At 40.1% G+C, this 18,470-nt stretch overlaps 1 protein-coding gene across 13 annotated transcripts in view; it reads left to right on the top strand.

The window, feature by feature from the left end:
- Positions 1–18,470, top strand: part of LOC121138600 (pyruvate dehydrogenase (acetyl-transferring) kinase isozyme 3, mitochondrial-like) — a 37,532-nt gene that overhangs the window by 16,006 nt on the left and 3,056 nt on the right. For 10 of the 13 annotated variants that reach the window (XR_005875536.1, XR_005875537.1, XM_040741270.1 and 7 more), the window contains 2 exons: positions 7,402–7,517; positions 12,762–12,833. Coding sequence is in view for 11 of the 13 variants with exons in the window: in XM_040741270.1 (XP_040597204.1) it covers positions 12,766–12,833 (68 nt within the window). In the remaining 2 variants the exon portion in view is untranslated. The remainder of the gene's footprint in view (positions 1–7,401; positions 7,518–12,761; positions 12,834–18,470) is intronic. The other 3 variants (XM_040741268.1, XM_040741277.1, XM_040741266.1) reach the window with 1 other exon arrangement.

Below are 18,470 nucleotides of genomic sequence, written 5' to 3' on the forward strand. Positions count from 1 at the left end.
ATCAGGTGAAGTCAAGGAAGTGGATCCTCATTCTCTTTCGGAAGCAGTTGAAGATTGCTGTCAGGAAATCCCTTGTTCTCTGGAAAACTCAAACATTACTGTTAACAAAGAAATATTTTAACTTTCATATGTATGCATACAGAAGAGGTGACAATAGGGAAGATGGAAAACCTGGAGGAAATTAGACTGTTCAGAAAAAGAAATCCACAGATAACAGTCCCTCATTTTATTTCTTCTGTCTTATATCAATGGCTCTTTGATATAATACAGAAATTCTGAATTGTATTTAAATAATATGCTTGGGTTTAGAGTAGGAGAGCCAATCCAACTCCAAAGCCAGCTTCAGTTAAATGAATGGGAACTGAGGTATGTGAAGAAATAAAGATAAAAGGGTACTATGAAAAAGCAATATAGAGAGATTTAGACTTTGATACCACACAGTGAGATACTGTTTGTTTGATGGTCCTCAGGGTAGCTATTCATTCTTCTACAGGAATCCATATGTCCAGTATTCTTTGCTGAGTTTACCTGTGAATACAAAAACAAAACACTTCTCTTTCCTTTTAGGAGGTCACTTTACCCATGGTGGACTATGAATTTGTAGATGGGCTGTTATCTTCCTCCTCCTGAGATGTTTTCTGTTCTGATCGAATTTTAATTAATTTTGATGGAACCCAAACCTTTTCTTCTCCTGTGGAAACAAAAGCATAACCCCTTCCCCAACGTAACACATATCCTGGTTTCCAGACTGAGGTCATAACATCCTTAAAATACACCGGTTGGTTCAGTTCAGAAGTCTTCTCTGTAGTCCAGTGTCTTTCTGCTGCAGTTTGTCCTTTTTCATCAGCATTAAGAAAATTCAACGTTAGTAAAGCATTGTGTAACCTGTGTCTAGGTGTCTTTGTTTTCCCTGGCTGTTTATGAAGCATCTCTTTTAAGGTTCGGTTAGACCTTTCAATTATTGCTTGTCCTGTGGGATTGTAAGGTATACCAGTTACATGTTTTATATTATAATATTTGAAGAATTGTTCCAATTTACTGGAGACATATGCTGGACCATTGTCAGTTTTTATTGTTTTAGGTATACCCATAACAGCCATTACCTCTAAGAGGTGTGTAATAACAGAGTCAGCTTTTTCAGAGCTGAGGGCAGTAGCCCATTGGAAGCCTGAGAACGTGTCTATAGTATGGTGTACATATTTCAAACTGCCAAATTCTGGGAAGTGAAATACATCCATTTGCAAAAGTTCATTTCTGTGAACACCTTTAGGATTACAACCTGCTGGTAATGGAGTTTGATTGTACAATGAGCAACTGGGACAATTTCTTACTATTTCTTTGGCTTGTTGCCAGGTGATAGAAAAATCCTTCTTTAAACCTTTGCTGTTAACATGGTGTTTCTTATGAAATTCTGAAGCTTCCAACACATTACCTACTAATAAACGATCAATTTCATCATTGCCTTGTGCCAGAGGACCTGGCAGACCTGTATGGGATCTGATGTGTGTTATATATATAGGATGAGTCCTGTTTCTGATGATTTCCTGCAATTGTAAAAACAATGAGGTTAATTCTGTATTATCAGGAACAAATTCTGCAGTCTCAATGTGCAGGACAACTCTTTCTGCATACTGAGAATCCGTGACTATATTGAGAGGCTCTGTAAAGTCTTTAAGTACCATGAGAATGGCATATAACTCTGCCTTTTGTACGGAGTTGTAAGGGCTTTGAACTACTTTACTTATATTTCCTGATTTATACCCTGCTTTACCTGATTTGTTTGCATCCGTGTAGAAGGTAAGAACTCCAGAAATAGGTGTTTGCCTCACGATACGTGGAAGAATCCAAATTGTTTTCTTTATGAATTTGATTCTCTCTGTTTTGGGATAGTTATTACTAATACTTCCCAAAAAGTCACTGCAAGCTATTTGCCAATACTCATTATCCTTCCATAAGGAGGAAATTTCCTCATTCGTTAAAGGTACAATAATTTCAGCTGGGTCTTTCCCAGTCAGTTGACGAAGCCTTAATTTACCTTTTAATATCAAATCAGAGATCTTTTCTATATATGTTTTCAATTTTTTATTCTGTTTATGTGGCAGAAATACCCATTCTAGAATGATGTCGTCCCTCTGCATTAATATTCCTGAGGGGTATTCTCTAGATGGTAAAATAACCAGAATACAGTCCAGATTTGGATCCACACGGTCCACATGTGCTTCTAATATTCTCTTTTCTACCCATTCTAATTCTTTTTCAGCCTCAGCTGATAGTACTCGTGGGCTGTTTAGGTCTTTATCTCCTTTTAAAGCCATTTTCAGGTGTTTTAAATCATGCCCTTCTACACCAATAATCGTCTGTAATTGAGAGATTTCTCCTAATAGTTTTTGAAGATCATTAAGAGTCCGGTAACGATCTCTTCTGATCTGTACTTTCTGTGGTCTAATTTTCTGAGCATCTATTTTATAACCTAAATAGTTAATAGAATCTCCTCTTTGTATTTTTTCTGGGGCAATTTGTAATCCCCAGCGAGGCAAAATTTCCTTTACTGCCTCAAACATCTTTTCCAAAGTATCCTTATTTGAATCAGACAATAATATGTCATCCATATAATGATATATTAACGAATGTGGAAATTTTTTACGAATTATTTCTAGAGGTTTATTCACAAAATATTGACACAAAGTTGGACTGTTTAACATACCTTGAGGTAGTACCTTCCACTGGAATCTCTGTACCGGACGGGAATTATTATAGGTAGGTACTGTGAAGGCAAACTTTTCTCTGTCGTTTTCTTGTAACGGTATGGTGAAGAAACAATCTTTTAAGTCTATAACTATAATTGGCCAATCCTTAGGAATTAGAGAAGGTAACGGCATCCCAGGTTGTAGAGACCCCATAGGCTGAATTACCTTGTTGATGGCTCTAAGATCAGTAACCATTCTCCACTTACCAGACTTCTTCTTGACAACAAAAACAGGCGAATTCCACGCACTAGTTGATTCCTCAATATGTCCAGCATCTAGCTGTTCCTGAACTAACTTCTCCAAAGCCTCTAACTTCTCAGATGTCATAGGCCATTGACCCACCCAGACGGGTTCATCTGTCAGCCATTTTAATGGTAGAGCTTTTGGTTGCTCTGTAGGTTTGGCACTAGCATCTTGCTTCTGCACAGCCTGTACATTTGGCATCTGTTTTCTGTACTGTCTTACTATATTCTTACTACCACTAAGAGCTTGTCTATAATTCCTAGCTGATACAGGAGGAATTTTAATCTGCGTATTCCATTGCTGGAGTAGATCACGACCCCAGAGGTTTATAGCAATATCTGCAACATATGGCTTTAACCTTCCTCTCTGTCCTTCTGGCCCAATAAAGTCAATCCATCTAACGCTCTGTTTAACTTCAGATAGGGTTCCGATCCCTAAGAATTGAACATTAACCTCTTTTAAAGCCCAGTTTTGTGGCCAGGACTGCTGATTAAGGATAGTGACGTCACTTCCGGTGTCCAGTAATCCGTAAATCACCCTATTATTTACCTTAACCGGAAGTTTGGGTCTATGATATTGTATAGAAGTTTGCCAAAATATATGTTTTGTATCTCCTCCTGATGTAATTGATTCATCCTCTGGAGCTAATGTATTATCCAGTGCCGTATTATTTACAATGGGCAGTGGATCTTCTAATTGTCCTGGGAGAGGCTGTCCTCCACTGTCACTGGGAATGACCGGATAATCTTCCTCTTCGGGGCTCCATGGAGCCCCGGAAGCCCGTTTCCCTGCTGTAAAGATCTACCTTGTCTGTCTATTGTGGAAAAGCATTCATCAGTCCAATGGCGCCCCTTCCCACACCTCCTGCATAGACCAGGAGGCTTAGGCCTTCTGTTTGATACATTCCTGGTAAAAGCATTATTTCTAGGAATGCGTTGTCTACAGTTCCTACTAAGATGTCCTATTCTACCACAGTTAAAGCATTTTGCATCTTTACGCCTATTTAAATTCTTTGAGATTGCCTTCCCTACCCATGCCTCTATATCATCACAGGTAGGGTATTTGGCATCCTGGTGCCTCCTCAAGCCTGTAGAAATAGCTTCACCTACCCAAGCTCCTGTATCCTGACTTTTACATTCCAGGTTCGCTGTATGCAGGACCCATTCCTCCAATGGCGCTGATCTTATTTTTAATGGCCAAATTACCTGCCTGCATTGAGGATTCGCGTTCTCATACGCCAAAGATTCTATAAGAAGACGCCTGGATTCTGGGTTCGCTACCTGTACCTCTACTGCTCTGGATAATCTCTCTAAAAATTCAGTGAACCTTTCCCTTGGGCCCTGTAATACCTTGGTGTAGGGTTGCATTATCTCTCCTGTTTCACAAACCTTATCCAAGGCATTTAAAGCAGCTGTACGGCACAAAGACAACATGTGCTCGTCATATGCAGATTGAACCTGCGTGTCAGCGTAAGGACCCTCCCCAAGAATCTTGTCTTGGGGTACTTCATGACCGTTCTGCAATTCCTGAATCTCAATTGCTTTTGCTTCTTGCCTCCACAAAGCTCTCCATTGAATTTGGCAAGAATTTTCGAGCACTGCAGAGGCTAATTGGGCCCAGTCTTTTGGGGTTACTTTATTTACAGTAGCCCATGAGGTTAGGAGCTCTCTGACAAAGGGAGAATGAAGACCATACATGACAATGGCCTCCTTAATATTTTTTAGATCCTTCATCTGTATAGGCTCCCAGTGATAAGCAATGGGACCATTTGATTGTTTTTTCGTTGCTGGTTTTTCTGATACAGATACTGGAAAAACCATAGGGGAACGCATAGCAACCTTAGGGAAATCATTCCGGCATTTGAGAAGCTTTGGGAAACTCCTGTCCTGACCTGTTGCCTGTATTTCTGATTCTGAAGTATCAGATTGAGCGTCTTCTAAATCCTGCAGTCTATTCATCATTGTTTCTCTGAGCTCTTGAAGTTCTTGGGACAAATGATTTTCTAAGGATGTCATGGAATCTTTCATTTTTTTACATTCATCATTTACATGTGATTCCAAATTTCTAATATTCTCATCCTTAGCAAGTACCTCAATAGCATGTAAACTGCCTTCTACAAATGATATTCTATCAGTTAGTTTATCATTGCTCTCAGACATGGAACAATTCTTTTCTGCTAGCATTTCAATTTTATGTTCCAGTCTTTGTAATTTGCTAGTGAAATCATCAAACATGGAACCGTGTTTGTCGTTAAATGTTTCCACATTATGTTCCAATTTTTCAATTCTATCTATGGAACACATTTTTCCTGAAAATAATTCAATTTTGTGTTCCGTCTCTTTAAACCTGTTCGTCAGACCTACATTATCATTTTTAATATCCTGAATATTTTCTACCAACCCTTTCTTACTCTCCTGCAATGAATTTTGCATTTCCTGAATCCTTTGTATTAAGATTTCAAAACTATCCTGCGATGACTGTATGACCTGTATAAGTTTATTCCTATTTTTGAGCCATTTCATTAACAAAATTATATTGATTATGAAGCTAATAATCACCATCATGGGTAGGAAGCACCTTTCAGGTAGGTCCTCAACCCTTTCTAAAATCCCATCCATACAAAAAACAAGAAAATTCTTAACATCCTGCATCATAGTGTTAGCTGTTGACATTGTATAAAGCAGTTACGTTTGTTACCAATGGAGTAATTCAGGCCGAAATCAACAGGCTGCCAGCGAAAGAGCACGTGGCCGGAGTCAGCTGGCCGCCAGTAAAACAGCACGTGGCCGCGAGAGAAACCTTGGAATTCCGCCTAACCTTACCGGCAGGTAGAAGGTGCTGGTTCCTGGCGGCAGGAATCGTGCCTTGCCGAGCGAAGTGGTGAGGAACTTAGCGAAAGGAGAGTCCACGTGTGCCTGGTCAGGCCGAGAGAAGCCGCCTGGGTCCCGATTCCAATCCCGCTCCGACACCAAACTGTTGGCTTTACGGACGCTGTAACGATACGCGACACACAATTACTGAAAGTGAAGCTAAGTATTTAATGTAGAAAATTACTCACAAGATACCAAACCCCGAGAAGCCCAGCAGATCTCAGCTAGCGACTGGACCGGAAGCCGAACTCCAGGAAAAGAGAGCGAGACTTCCTGTGCGCTGTCTTTTATGCCTTCCCCCGTAACGCCCCTAGCCATGCCCAAAAGTGGGCTTGGCTAGTGACGTAGTTCCGCCTACGTACGTATACGTCTTTACGTCCAGCCGTATACGTCTTTAGTCCTGCCTAAAGTGGGTGTGGTTAGCGGTGTGGTAAACCGCCCTTTTATTACCTCATCTGTATGCGCCTCTAGTAAGTCACATGTTTAATGGCGGCATAGACTTAGTAAGTCACATGTTTAATGGCGGCATCAGACTTCCTCCTACACCAGATGCCTCTTCTATCACCCTGCCTTGTTTATGTGAATGCACAACCAGCTCCAGAATATTCTCTGACCATGTGTTTCCTGTTACTTTTATCTTTATCTGATATCTGATCTATTTATATTAATGAAGTATGTATAATGTTAACATCGGGCTAAGCATATTTATCTCCTTTAACATTGGATCCTTTCTCCTGACAAACTTTCAATATCCTTCCAGTTTTTTGAAAGGTATGGTGCACAAGTGTTAGCCATATTGTACAGCATTATACCAGAACTTATTTCTTCTAACTTCAGCTTAGTAACTATTGATAAAATCTCACTCCATCCCTGTTGTCCCCAACCTCTAGAAGCCATCATTGTAGTCTCAATTTCTGCTATTCCACATGGGAGTGAGTTCACATGCTACTTCACTGAACTTCTGTATATGTTTTTCCTTCTTGGACTTTTCATAGTGGATCATTCACCTGGGAGTACATTGTAAGCTATTTCTTTGAGACATAGTAGTCCCGTGCCTTAGAGTCCTTTGTGTGGAATCACAGAAATTCTGATTCCAGGATGGCAGAGCAGTGTGTTTCCTAAAGAAACATTGGAAGAATATTTACAGAATGAATGAATCATGTTGCCTCCCAGAAAACCACTATGAGCAGGAGCAGATTTACATGTTGTACTCTTTCTGTACTTGGAAATTTTTACACAGTGTTTATTTGAAAACAAACTCATTATATCCCAGGTCACTTTTATATTGTGGCCAGTTAACACTAGGTACATATTTGTATTAAGAAAAAAATGGCTTTCAAAGTTGCCTCTTGGAATAAATGTCTCTTTTTATCTTCTAATTAAATGGTTTTCTTAAACTTGCTGTTTCAGAGAATAAAAATTTATCTAGAAATTGTTACATTACTTAATTTTATTTTCCTGACCAGTAGTAATTCTGTTAACACAAGAACATTTTATGTTTCTCTGGGTTAATCTTATAGAACTTTTTCATCTCTTAATAGGAGAGATAATGCATGTGGAAAAACTTCATATATGTTTCTGCGCAAGGAGCTTCCTGTACTACTGGCTAACACAATGAGAGAAGTTAATCTTTTGCCAGATAACTTGTTCAGAGTTGGTAAGTAAATGTTGTGATCACCCAACAATGCTTGGAGCATTTTGGCATTGGAACCGTTTTCCACACAAGTGTAGATACTGCCTTTCTGAGAATGAGTCATCCAGGATAGCTGAGTTTTCCTTGCATTTAAAAGATTTCTTTTAACTATTCATTTTAAAACTGGCCAGTTGGTGGTGCACACATATAATCCCAGCACTTGGGAAGCAGAGGCAGGCTGGATCTCTGTGAGTGTGAGGCCAGTCTGGTCTACTAAAACAAGTTCCAGGACAGCCAGAGCTGTTACACAGAGAAACCCTGTTTCAAAAAAAAGGTTTCATTTTAAAACTGTTTAATGAAAATATCTTAAACCATAAGATATTGTCTTAACTTTTTGGTTTTTTCTCTTGTTATAGATATGGTTGCTTCATTGGAAAAAAATTAGGAAATAATATAAAGGAATGTCATTGCAGTGGCCAGGTATCAGTGGATCCACTTTCATCAAAAAAAATTGAGGCAGTGTTTCATGTATCTCAGACTGGCCTTGAATTCAGTTTGTAGCCTAGGTGACCTTGCATTTGAGATTCTCTTGCCTCCTGAGTGTTAGAATCCCATGCCATGTCTAGTTACTGGGGATTGAAGCACAGCTTTGGCAGTATAGAGTGCTAGGAAAGCACTCCATCAATTGAGCTACATGCCTAGCCCATTTGCTCTCCTTTGGATAGGGAGAAATTGCCTCTTTTGTATCTTCCATGAAGGAAATGTTTGAATAGTCAAATCATTTACAGGGGAACCTCGTATGGGAAAATATCAGTTCCATGCTATGCTGTTGCATCTGCCCTATGAAAGATCTTATAGGTCTGATCGTAAAGCACGTGTTCTCTAGCAGAGGGCGTGGAGTTTGTGTTGACTTTCCTCCCTGAGTGAGATCACTGAGCGGGCGGCTGTAAGAAAAGGTGGGGGGTTTTTCGGCAGGGCTTGCATGTTTGGTCTACTCTGCTATGAAAGCATGGTGAAAGTGTCTGGAGAAAGCTGGAGGACTGTAGGGACCATGTGGCATACACGCTGCTAATCGGGAGGAGCAGGGGCAGGAAATGCTGGCTGTGGTCTTGTACTGTTCCTTGATGGGTGTCCTTGATGGTACAGAGAAGCAGGAAAACATCATAAGAAAACCCCAGGAACTGGGAAACTAGCTTGAATTCAGAGAGTGTGGTGGCCTGGCTACTGATATAGAATGGACATACAATGGCCATTTGTCAAAAATAGGAAGTTCTTCTGGGCACTATTTTATGCTATGGCCTTGCATGCTCTAGGGATTGACCTAACTTAGTGACTGGGAATGCAGAAATGATAGACACACATACAGAAAAGCTGGAATCAAGTAAGCTGTGCATTCTGATAGAGTTGCATCACTATCATCCCTGAATCAAGAGCTGTATTTATTGTTTACAGGAGTTTAGCTCAAGTTTAGCTGTTCTAGGTAGGAGATCTCTGTAGGGGAACAGTCTTAGGGTGTAAATATCTGGGATGAAGAAACTTCAGTGGGGATTTTCTGTATACACTGTAAACATCCACACATGGAGCAGGGGATGACACTGCCATTTCCATGGGTCTGAAGCATTGGCATCCTTGACGTGGCCACACTTGTGTCAACAACATGTATTCATTCAGGACTTCATCTGATACTTACACATTTACTGGGGACTTCCTCCACTACCCACAGTTTTAGATGGTCTTAGAAGTTCATGTCTGACCCCCTGTCCAGAAAAGAAGCAAAAAGCTCCTGACTATGAGGATACAGTTTTTAGGTTGCAGGAAATATCAGAGAAAGAATGACTGTGAATTTGATACCATAGTTACATTCTGCTCTGAACTCACAACTTTTTTTTTAGAAGGAAGGAACAACAAGTATTTGTTTATGAGACTTCTTTATTGCTTCTAAACCATCATTGGAAATTTTGCTGTAGAAAGTGCAAGTCACTGTCAGGGACCATTGAAAATTTTGCTGTAGAAAGTGGAAGTCACTGTCAGGGACCACTCTGTTGAAGATCCTAAGTAGGCAAGGTCAAGTCCTTTGATCCAGGAGGTGGTAGGAATAAGGCAGTTTCCATTGTTATGTAGCAGTTACTTCAGGAGCTACAAAGTGAATTGCTGTCTCTGAAATGTTTTCCAACATTAGCCAATTCTCTGCTTCTCCAGACATTAGCTGAGTGTTCAGAAACTCTGTTCAATCCTAATACTAAGTATGAGAAGTCAGCACAGAGCCCACAGTTTAGGGGCTCAGCTCTCCAGGACTGACACTACATCTCAGGTGCCATGCCCATACTTTTGACTGACTGACTGTACATTGAGTTTCCATGACCCTCTTCTGAGGTTTGATAATTTGCTCAAGTGAGTCACAGAATTCAGGAAGGCACTGTTTATATTTACAGGTAGATTGCAAAGGCTACAATTCAGAACCAGCAAAAATGGTAGAAATATGTATCAGACAAGATGCTGCTGAAGCTTTGTAACGTCCATGCTTTCTTTGAGTGTGCTCTGTTGGTGCTTCCAGGTGCTCAACACAAAGATTTCAGAATATCCTAATTCAGGAGTTTTTATGGAGTTTCATTCCAGGCCCTCATGCCTCCAGAGAGGTTGGGGATTAGACCCAAAGTTCCATCTCCCCAGTCACTTGCTCGTTATTTTGATCAGGATCATGATGACACTGTGTAAAGGCCCCACCCTAAGTGACATCATTAGAATAACTCAAATGCGAGCAATAGATGCTGCTTTTAACTAACAAAAGATACTCCTGCCACTCTGTAAGTTTGAAAGGTTAGGAACCTTCTCTTTTATAATTCATGTTCTCTTTCCCACCTTGAAGGGGAAGAGAAATATTAATACATGTATACATGTATGTGTGTATATTATATGACATACACATGCATGAAAGAAATGTGAAAGTTGTCAGGGAGTTACTAAGGAGGATTTCCTTTGCATGGTTGCCTGTTAGTGACTAGCACAAGAGTCTGGGTCTACAAGCTTGTACAAAGGTCACTCCAGCCTTACAAAGAAAGTTCTTCTGTAAGGCCATCTTGCCAGTAACTGTTCAACCTCCAATAAATTCCACCCTTATTTTTAATCCTTAGAACCCACAGTTACTGTTTTCAAAGATTTGATGTGATCATTTTTTTTCTTTAAAAGCTCCCTTACTGGGCTGGAGAGATGGCTCAGAGGTTAAGAATGCTGTCTGCTCTTCCAGAGGTCCTGAGTTCAATTCCTAGAAACCACATGGTGGCTCACAACCATCTATAATGAGATCTGGTGCCCTCTTCTGGCCTGCAGGGATACAGACAGAACACTATATACATAATAAATACAATCTCTAAAAGAAAAACACCCTTGCTAACCAGGCAGTGGTGGCGCACACCTTTAATCCCAGCACTCTGGAGGCAGAGGCAGGTGGATCTCTGTGAGTTCAAGGCCAGCCTGGTCTACAGAGCGAGTGCCAGGATAGGTTCCAAAGCTACACAGAGAAACTCTGTCTCGAAAACCAAAAGAAAAGAACAGTTATCACTAAAAGAAAAAATAAGAACTAATGACTCCCATTCTTTTTTATATAATGTATTTAACTTTATTTTAGGTGCATTGGTGTGAAGGTGTCAGATCCCCTGGAACTGGAGTTACAGACAGTTGTGAGTTGCCATGTGGTTGCTGGGAATTGAACCCAGGTCCTTTGGAAGAGGACCCAGTGCTCTTAACCACTGAGCCATCTCTCCAGCCCCTCTGTAGATAACTCTTGTTTATCACTGATAATACTTCCTAATAGGTAACACTTGTTATAATTTTACTAATTGTCTTAATAGTGCTCCTGTTTTTTAAAAATTCTGTCTTGATTTAAGAATGTAGTTTAGGATCATATATTTGTGTTACTGTCATTTGCTTTATAGGTGTGCTGTATGTGGGACAGTGACTATGCCACTGCTCCCTGTAGTCTTTCTGCTCTCTTTTCACACTGGGAATCTTAGTATAATGGTGGCTTCGTTTACATGTATAGCTTTACTCTTTAGAGGATTGCTCCCTTTGGAAAGGACTAGAGGCCAGCCCAACTTTGCTCATGTGTGGCACAGGTTATTAAGCCTCAAGAATTATAACGTACACATTTTTTCTTTTTTCACATTTTATCTTATATTGACCCTTTTTGAGAAGTATCATGATCAATCCAGAATCTTTTTCTGACCTAACATGTATTTCTCTAATACATATTGATGAAGTTAATTTTACTCTGAGAAGGAACCTTTTTGTATTCTTGCTGTATACTTCAGGATCAAAATGGCATTTCTTAAAATGTTAGGTTCTTTTTGCCAGGTGTGGTGGTGCATGCCTTTAATCCCTGAATTCAGGAGGCAGTAGCAGGTGGATTTCTATGAATTCAAAGTCATCCTGGACTACATGTTGTGTTCTATGTCAGCCAAGGCTACATAGGGAGATCTTGTCTCAAAAAAATTATGAGTTTCTGGAGAGTTGGCTCCATGATTAAGAGCATTGGCTGTTCTCCAAAGGACCTAATTTACCCAGCACCCACATGGTAGCTCACAGCTGTCAGTAATTTGAAGATCTGACACCCTCACACAGACATACATGCAGGCAAAACATCAGTGTACATAAAATAAAAATAAATAAATAAATGTACTTTTTGAGTAAGCAAACAGTACACTTGGAATATTAGTTAGGATGCATTTGTAATAGCAGATGATGCAGCTGAACCTTGCTTGTACAACTAGAAAGGCCAGTCATAGGATGAACATTTCCTGTTAGTTTGAATCAGAGACCATGAAGCTATCAAAGCTATGGTTTTATAGTGTTGGCTTTGTTTTCAGGTGAGCTTCCCTCCAGGTGGCACACTGCCTTTAGCATTACAGATTTTCTGTTCATATGGCACACTTAACAAGAGAAGTCAGTTTCTTTCTCAGAGACCTCCAGCAAGTCTTCTGTGTACTTCTTTCAGCCTGACTCGAGGCATGAGGCCTATTCCTGAATCAGTCTCTGTGTTCAGGGATGCACACAATTCATAGGAACTTGGGACTGATGAGTCATTACTGACAAGAGAAAAAGATCTCCCAGAGAAAAATGGAGCTGCTTACATGCTTTGGAGGGATCAAATTAGCCCGACACACTTGAGCTGTGTATGGGATGGGGTAAAGCTTGGGTGAAAACATGGGGTACTCTTATGAAAAGGGAAAGGATGGTAGACAGGCAGCTAATGTGGTGACTCTTCTGTTTTAGGTACATGCAGAGCTTCCTTGAACTTTTAGAATATGAAAACAAGAGCCCAGAAGATCCACGGGTTTTAGATAAGTAAGTATGGTGCAGTTTACCTGAAAGTAAAACTATCTAGGCAAAAGAATATTTCAATTAATGGAACTCGTGCTTTGGGACGCAAGAATTGTAATTCAGGGCTGGGGAGATGGCTCACTTGTTAGTACCTAACATACCTGCACAAGTGAGAGGCCCTGTTTTGACAAATAAGGTAGACAACTGACCTAACCTGACCCTCAACATGTATGTGCATGAGAATTTGTGTACTCACATTCTAGCATGCATACACCCACACATACTACACATACATCCGAGAACACAGAAAACTAGAATTCACACAAACGTTTTAATTTTGTTGGGGGTGATGACATTATTGGATTTGTTTCATTAATTTGGCACAGTATACAAAGAATAATAAAACTTTAGTTAATACTTTATGACATAATTCTATGACATAATTCTTAATATATTTAGTCAGGGTGAAGTGGACACCAGCTTAATAGAAGCATTGTAGTGAATGTTCCATCTAGTGGTAGTTTAAAGAATGCAATAGCGTCCTTATATCCATGAAGTATACATGAATTATCTACCTAATCCATTGATTTAAAACATACTTCATAATGGGGTACTAAGAGTACGTCTCAGGAAACTGTAGTGATTTTGTTTTGGAGAAGCATAAAAGTAAGTGAATGTGTGTGTGTGTGTGTGTGTGTGTGTGTGTGTGTGTATTTATACAAAACCTAAATTCTGTTGATGTCACTATGCACAAAGACTACTGAATTCTCATGTTACTGGAAAGTATTTCTGTTTTCCAGCAAACCATAGCTGTGAGTAGGGGTTTTCCCTCAAGAGAAATTAAGTATCTCCACCATAATTTCTTCCTGTTTTGGGTATATACAGTGAATGCTCATGGTAATCTGTTGTGCTGAGAACTTTCTTTTATTGTAAGTATAGACTTAATCCATATAATTGTAAGACAGACACTTGACTTGGACTGTTCCATGAAAAGAACTAGGGAAACGCTATACTACACAAACAACCTTGGAACATTTTTTTCCACCAGGTCTCGAATTCACAAACAAGGAAATATGGAGTTCAGAAGTTTAGAAGCATGTTCTCCAGGATGTGACACTGCATAGGAGAGCACCTATAAGTTGTGGTTCCTTTTCCTTAGTATACTGGTTCTTTCATTGTACCGCACTGCCAAAACAGCTAGTTCTAGCCAGGAGAAGGTTTAGTTGTATTTTCTGTGATGGATCTGTGAAATATGAAAAGTTCAATGTTAGTAAAGGAAGAAGTGAAAGGTGAGATAGTGTCCTGTTCAGAGAGAAGTTACATGGGCCCACTACCTGGGGGGGTCATCTATGTAAATCACATTGATCATCATGAAGGAGATAGAAAAGCCTGGGAGGATAGGGAGGTATTCTGAGAATTAATCCATTAAAGTAAGCCTCTTCCCTTCAAGTAAAGATGTTTCTGCACTATAATGAATTGTTTTATTTTAATTTATAAATAGATACATTGGAAAGAGGTATATTAAGAAAAATTATCCATTGTAATATTTCTTGTGAATAATTGTGAACTTGGGCTTTTTGTTTTGTTTTGTTTTTTGAGACAGGGCCTCACTGTGTGGTTCAGGCTGGTTTTGCACTCAGAGATCTGCCTTTCTATGCCTCCTGAGTGCTAGGACTAAAGATGTTAGCTGCATCATTTCTTCTACCCTTCTACCCTAAGCATTCATATTGCATGAGTGTGAAGTCTATTGTTTTTGTTTGTTTAGTTCTTTTTTTTTTGGTTTTTCAAGACAGAGTTTCTCTGTGGCTTTTGAGTCTGTCCTGGAACTAGCTCTTGTAGACCAGGCTGGTCTCGAATTCACCCAGATCCGTCTGTCTCTGCCTCTGCCTCTGGAGTGCTGGGATTAAAGGCATGCACCACCGCCGGCTTAGTTTGTTTGTTTGTTTGTTTTTGAGATGGAATTTCTCTGTGTAGCCCTAGCTGTCCTGGAACTCATTCTGTAGACCAGGCTGGCCTTAAACTCACAGAGATCCACCTGCTTCTGCCTCCAGAGTGCTGGTATAAAAACATGTGCCACTACTACACAACAATTTTTACAAAAATAAGTGTCTACAATAGTTCTTGGCCATTATTAATAGTTTCACAATACAGTCATATATCACTTAATGACAGATACCTTTAGAGAAATGCTTCATGAGGAAAATTTGTTTGTGTGAACACTATGGAGTATACTTATACTAACTTAAGAGGACTGTAGCCTTACCAGGGGGCATAATCTTTGGAGGACACTGTTGTGAACAGAGTCTGTTGTTGAAATGTTATGTAGCACGTAGCCAGCACTTACTTATGCACACACACACACACACACACACACACACACACACACACGCTTTTTGAGACAATTTTTTCTTTGTAGCCTTGACTGTCCAGGCACTCACTCTGTAGACCAGGCTGGCCTTGAATTGACAGAGATCTGCCTGCCTCTTCCTCCTGAGTCCTGGGATTAAAGACATATGCCACCACTGCCTGGCATATATTATTAATTCTTCTACAGATAGGTTATGCAATTTTCTCCACTAGTGTTGAATTTTAGACTCATTTGTAGTTTTTAAAAATACTTATTCATATGTATATATGTATGTATGTGTATATGGTACATGTGTATAGGTATTTGTCATGTTGTGTGTGTGTAGATCAGAGGATAGCCTTGGGTGTTGGTCTTTGCCTTCCCTTTCCATGGGTTCCAGGGATCCAAACTCAAGTCACCAGGCTTATACAGCAAGGGCATATATCCACTGAGCTATCTTGCTGGCTCAAACAGTGCTCTAAAAATAGATTTTTTTCTTTCTCTCATGTCTCCACCCCTTGTTCTTTATGTATGGTGTATGCATGTATGTATTTGAAAGCAGTTTTTAAAAACAGCTGTTCACCTTGTTCAGTTGCTTCTGCAGCATTGATCCTAGAAGTGGAATTACCTTCTTTGGACTTAGATATATTTGGTTAAGTTGCCCTTAGCAAATGTTCTATTTAGCGCCCACATACAACCTCCACTGGTTATTATTTGTCATCCAAATAAAAAAAGAACAGTTTCACATTGTTTTAGGTTACTTCACTTTTTTGCTACTAAATTGATTGACATTTGTGCTTGCTTTTTCATAGATTTCCCCACGAATATTAGATCCTTTTCTTAGTTTCTCAATAGGATGTTCATCTCCACTAAGTATAAGGACTCTTTTAGCTTCTTTTATTCCTATGTGTGCTTCGGAAATTCTGCAGTCATCTTTGTTTCTTTGTGTTGTGCTTCTGCCCTTGCTAATAAGCTTAGAATAACCTTCTTTATTTCCAAGTTGCGTATTTAATTCAGCTGATCTTCTTTTATTGTTTCTGTGATTTCACTATCATTTTCATTTTTAAAAAGAAAGTATTGTGTGTGTGGTTTATGTGTATACATGTGTACATATATGTGTGCATTTTCATGTGGAGGTCAGGGGTTGGCATCAAGAGTCTTCCTTGATTGCTCTCACCTAATTTTTTCAGACAGGCTCCCTCACTCAACAGGGGACTTGATGTTTGGACTAGACTGGCTGGCCAGCGATCCCCCAGGACCTCCACTCCTCTGGCTCTGGCTTACTGAGATGCGCTGCTACACCTGTCTTTATGAGGGTGTAGACCCTCATCACTTTACCCTTAAGCCATCTCCCCAGTCTCACTCTAAGGTTTTTCATTTAATTGGGGCTTAAGCTTGAAAGTGCTATATGATTGGACCTGTGGTCTAATCAGTTTAATCATTTCCTTACTAACTTGCATTGCTGCATTCTTTTTAAAATTCATTCTTACTCCATGTGCATTGGTGTTTTTTCCTGTATGTGAGTCTGTGTGGAACTAGAGCCACAGACAGTTGTGAGCTGCCATGTGGGTGCTGGGAAATTGAGTTTGGGTCCTCTGGAAGAGCCATCAGTTCTCTTACCTGCTGAGCCATCTCTCCAGACCCCACATTGCTATATTCTTAATATGCTAAATTTTGGTAAACAGCTGCTTAACCTCTGAGCCTGGATCCATAATTTTATTTGGTTTAATTGCTTGACTTAATTTTTCTGTTTTTTTTTTCTTTTTGAATTTCAAGACAGGATTTCTCTGTATTGCTTTGGAGGCTGTCCTGGTACTCACTCTGTAGACCAGGCTGGTGTCGAACTCACAGAGATCGCCTGCCTCTGCCTCCTGAGTGCTGGGATTAAAGACATGTGCCACCAATGCTCAACTCTTTTCCTGTTCTTAAAGTCACTGTATTGCACATTTTTCTATGCATGTTTTTACATTTTTTAATTTTATGTGTATTGGTGTTTTGTCTACAAAATGTGTACCACATGTGTGACTGGCATCCAGGGAATCCAGAAGAGGGTGTCAGCTGCCCTGCGACTGGACTTGAAAAGGGTTGTGAGCCACCGTGTGTGTCTTAGTTAACGTTCTGTTGGTGTGAAGAAACACTCAGATTGCAGCAACTTTTTTTTTTTGGTTTTTACGAGACAGGGTTTCTCTATATTGTTTCAGAGGCTATCGGTCCAGCCCGGCCTCGAACCTCACAGAGATCCGCCTGCCTCTGCCTCCCAAGTGCTGGGATTAAAGGTGTGCACCACCACCGCCCGGCACAGCAACTCTTATAAAGGAAAAGATGTAATTGAGATTTGCTTAGAGTTTCAGAGGTTTAGTCCATGATTGTCATGGGAGGAAGTATGGCAGTGTGCCAGCAGACATGGTGCTGGAGACGGAACTGAGAGTTCTACATCTGATCAGCAGGCAGCAGGAAGAGAGAGACACTAGGCCTGATTTGAACATCTGAAACCCCAAAGCCTATGTCCAGTGACACGCTTCCTCCAACAAGGCCACGCCTTCTAATAGCGCTATTCCCTAAGCATTCAAACATGAGTCTTTGCATGGCATTTTTATTCAAGCCACCACAATGTGCAAACTGGTTCCTCTGGAAGATCAGCCAGTGTGCTCTTGACCACTGGGCCATCTCTTCAGCCCTTCACTATACATCTTTTCAATAATGTGCCAGAATACTTGAAAATGATTTGTGTGTTTTGTTTCAAGATGAGTGTCTTCTGTGTATTGTCCAGGCTAGTTTTAAACCCCTTGGCTCAAGTACCCTCTTGCTTCTGCCTCCTGAGTATTCAGAACTGTGGGTATGTGCCACTACTCCCAGCAAGTAAGTTTATTTTCATTGAGATTTTTTCATTTTCTTTCTTTCTTTTTGTTTTTCTGAGACAGGGTTTCTCTATGTAGCCCTAGCTGTTCTGGCACTCGCTCTTGTAGACCAGGCTGGCCAGGAACTCACAGAGATCTGCCTGCCTCTGCCTCCCGAGTGTTGGGACTAAAGATGTATACCACCACTGCCCGGATGTTTTCAATGAGGTTTTTTTTATATATACATTTCATCATGTTTTACTGCTGGAAGTAGATTATTTCAAATTTTTGCTTATAAAAACTTTGGCATTCAGTATTCAGAGAAGAAGCTCTTGCTTTAGGACCCCATTTGTAAGTCCTTAGAGACTCTGCCAGGACTGTCCTTGGGTCGTCAGGAGAAACATTGATATGTTCTGTAATTCTTTGGTCAAAAAAAGTTATAGAACTCCAAAATGTAAGTGCATTTCTAAAAATTTA

This window comes from Mesocricetus auratus, unplaced genomic scaffold (genome assembly GCF_017639785.1).
Source record: "Mesocricetus auratus isolate SY011 unplaced genomic scaffold, BCM_Maur_2.0 contig_5122_pilon_obj, whole genome shotgun sequence".
NCBI lineage: Eukaryota > Metazoa > Chordata > Mammalia > Rodentia > Cricetidae > Mesocricetus > Mesocricetus auratus.